This window comes from Prunus avium, chromosome 3 (genome assembly GCF_965620075.1).
Source record: "Prunus avium chromosome 3, drPruAviu1.hap1.1, whole genome shotgun sequence".
NCBI lineage: Eukaryota > Viridiplantae > Streptophyta > Magnoliopsida > Rosales > Rosaceae > Prunus > Prunus avium.
The window spans coordinates 8,776,419-8,779,580 of NC_142286.1; the positions used below are offsets into that span (position 1 = coordinate 8,776,419).

A 3,162-nucleotide genomic window follows, 5' to 3' on the forward strand; every position below is an offset into this window, starting at 1 on the left:
TTATTAAAGGGAATTGTAGGGTAAGGGGTAGAATAGGAAATAGAAAGAACAAAAAAATAACAAAATTGATTAAAAGTATTAAAAAGCAAAAGGGAGTGTAAGTGGAGAAAATGGGAGTGGGAAAATCACCTCCCAAAATGACAATATTTGTACTTAATAATAATAAGAAAATGGCAACATTATGATATGTTTATATTTTTGTTCTACTATGAACTATGTACCAATATATATTCTTGTGTATAACTATTAGAAATAAGGGTGAGATTGTTAGTTTAGTGTTGGTGAATACGAATTATTTCAAAAGTTCCACAAATATATTTCGGTAAATATTTCGGTTTTTCACCAATAATCGGTTTGATAAAATCTAGTCCGTAATCAATTAGTTTCGGCACCTTTTAGTATTTACAAATGGTCAGAAATTACCCCGAAACTGTTGATTTGTGGAGGAAGCTTGATATGGGTACAAATGGTGAGTTGGTTAACTCAAATGAGTTTTGGGATTGGTTGATAACAAATCACAGGGGGAACACCCTTGTTTTGAGAAGCTTCAAACCAACTTTTATGGATATTACTTGGGCTGGACTTTTTCAAAAGGGGCTTTTCACTGTAAAAGCCTTAAGCCTCCCCAGTACCCATTCCCTCTTTCCTTCAACTTCTAGCAAAAGCGTCTTCTCCTAAGCCCTTAAACCCTAAAAACCTCTGAAACACAACTCCATGGCACGGCTAATCAGACCCTTAAGAAAATCCGTTATTTCTCCTCTGTCTTCTTCTTCTTCCAAAATCCTAGTTCAGCAAATACCCACTTTGCATTTTGCACATGAAGAACAAGTCTCCGTCTTAAACCCCAAGCTCCTGCCACCACAATGCCTTAGAACTTACATCTCTGACATGCGCAAATCGGCCTTCGAAGGCCACGTTCTCAGACTGTTACGCAATGAGATACAATATGAACTCGATCGCTCTCCTCCTAATCAGGTGCCCACTTAATCCACTCCCTCTCTGTTTTTTCTTTAAAATTTTAAAACTTTCAATTTATGATGAGAAAATGGGTTAGGCTTTGTTTGGTTACTGAGAAATTGAGGGAAAAAGGAAAGAATTTGGAAATTTATATGAGCCTTAGGGTTTGTTTCGAGAATTGGGTTGTTGGGGATTTTTTTTTTCTTTTGACATTTGATGGGGAGTTGTTCAGAAAAATGACATATTATTAAAAAGTTTATATCTTTTTCTTTCGAATAGGTTTCTAGATAATGAAAAGTGCATTGGAGTCCATTTGATTGGGGTTCTAGTAAAATCTTGTGCAACCTAATAAGAAGTTTTTCATTGTTTAAGATCCATCTGTAAACAAGCTAACTTGTGTGCCTGACATACTTTTTGGCCTGCCTATGAATTGCAATCTTCAAGGCTAGGTAATAGGTTGTATGCACGATGTTCTCGTTCCTTCCTGAGTTGTCTCAGTCATCAGTCATAGGATTAAAACCGTATTAAGTCATCGTCAGTGGTTAGTTTTTTGAGTTAAAATTACTCTTATATAATCTCTAGAAAACCTTTCCGTAGAAAAAGCTTTCCTTAATGAATAGGGAGTTAATTGATTTTCGGGTTGTAATGATGAATTCCTTTTTTTTCTTTTCAGCCAGTCACAAAATTCAAATCATTTACAGTTAACAACCGTCCTGGTGAGCAATGGATAAGCTTGAGGAGAAAATTTGAAGAGAATGAAGACATAAAGATTGAAGCCACCATGTTTGATGGAGCTGTTCCTGCTCCAAAATCCAAAGGTGGTAGTGGTCTTGGCAAAGAAGTTCAGCTTCACATTACCATGATTGTCAATATCTCCAAGAAGGAAGGTTGCAATGTGTTGGAGATTATGTGCTCAGTTTGGCCAGATACTATAGAGATCAACAAGCTATTCGTCCGAGAGCCTGATAACATGCCAGCTCAGGCTTATGTGGGTCCTGAGTTCAAGTATGATGATATATCTTATTATACTAGTTCTTATTAATAACTTTAGTAACATAAATGTGTTAGAGATTTAGAAAAATTGTTTATTCATTCAGCTGAATTTTGTAGAACTCTTTTCTTCTTTTTGTTTTTTTCCTTTTCTCCTGCCATTTGTTTTTCTCTGTGCATGTTGTGTTGTGGTTTTTTTCCTTTTGTGTGTTATTTTCTTTAAATTCTGTATCTGCAGAGTCTGAATGGTGATTTATGCTTTGGTCAAATAATATTGCTTCTGCCTTTATGGTAGTATTGATTTGTTTTTGTGGTTGGTTGTGCACAGGGAACTTGATGATGAGTTGCAAGACGCACTTTATGAATTCTCGGAAGCAAGGGGTATAAACGATGATCTTGCTATTTTCTTGCATGAATACATGAAGAACAAAGATAAAACTGAGTTCATTAGATGGATGGGAACAGTGAAATCAGTTATTGAAAAGAAGTAGAGTGATTGGTTGTGCAACATTTTGGATGAACTTGATTTATCGATCCTATTTGTGTTGGGTAATGAAATTTCAACCTAGTTGCGATTGCACATGATCTTGTCCACTTGTATTTAACTGAGGGGAAGAAACTAGCACAATTATGTAAGTGGTCCTCTAATGTATTAAAATGGTTATTTGGAATCTCATTGTTGTTTTTAACTTTCCATCTTTGATTTTTAAAATTATGTAGCTTTTCATTTGAACTCTTTAGGGAAGTTGTTGCATTGGACCATCCAAAGGAATAAAACAGCCCTCTAGTGGTGGCATATGCCATCTATATGGGTTCTAGAATTTCTTGAAAATGTCTTCTTCTTCTTTTTTTTCAGTCAACACAAGGATCCATTCCTACATTGTAACCTAAACTTTCACCTGTTAACCAAGCCAAAGTGCAGTGATTGTTCTGTCAATAAGTATAGCTGGAAAGATCTATAAAGCTTTACTTGTGGATCTGTAGAGTGAGTTTGTTCACCATTGTTTTTCTGTCCTACCAAGTTTTGGGTAGATTTACTCAATCCAAGTACTAGGTTTTTGTTATGTGACTTTCCAGCAGTTTTCATATCCAGTGGGAGATTTTTGGTATTCAAAATTTTCTGCCTCAACTAGAGAGCAGCTCACATCATTATGACAACAATACTTTCTGCTGGTTATGCATTGAGATTAACGGGTTAATTTATGCATATTGCAT

The 3,162-nt window shown here is 35.5% G+C and overlaps 1 protein-coding gene across 1 annotated transcript; it reads left to right on the plus strand.

Annotated features, from left to right (window-relative positions):
- Positions 1 to 515: 515 nt before the first annotated feature.
- LOC110751631 (Mitochondrial glycoprotein family protein) lies at positions 516 to 2,636 on the plus strand. Its single transcript, XM_021952129.2, has 3 exons — positions 516 to 975; positions 1,631 to 1,962; positions 2,276 to 2,636. Exons 1-3 carry the CDS (start codon positions 715 to 717, stop codon positions 2,436 to 2,438), a joined length of 756 nt encoding a protein of 251 aa, XP_021807821.2. The 5' UTR covers positions 516 to 714; the 3' UTR covers positions 2,439 to 2,636.
- Positions 2,637 to 3,162: the final 526 nt, after the last annotated feature.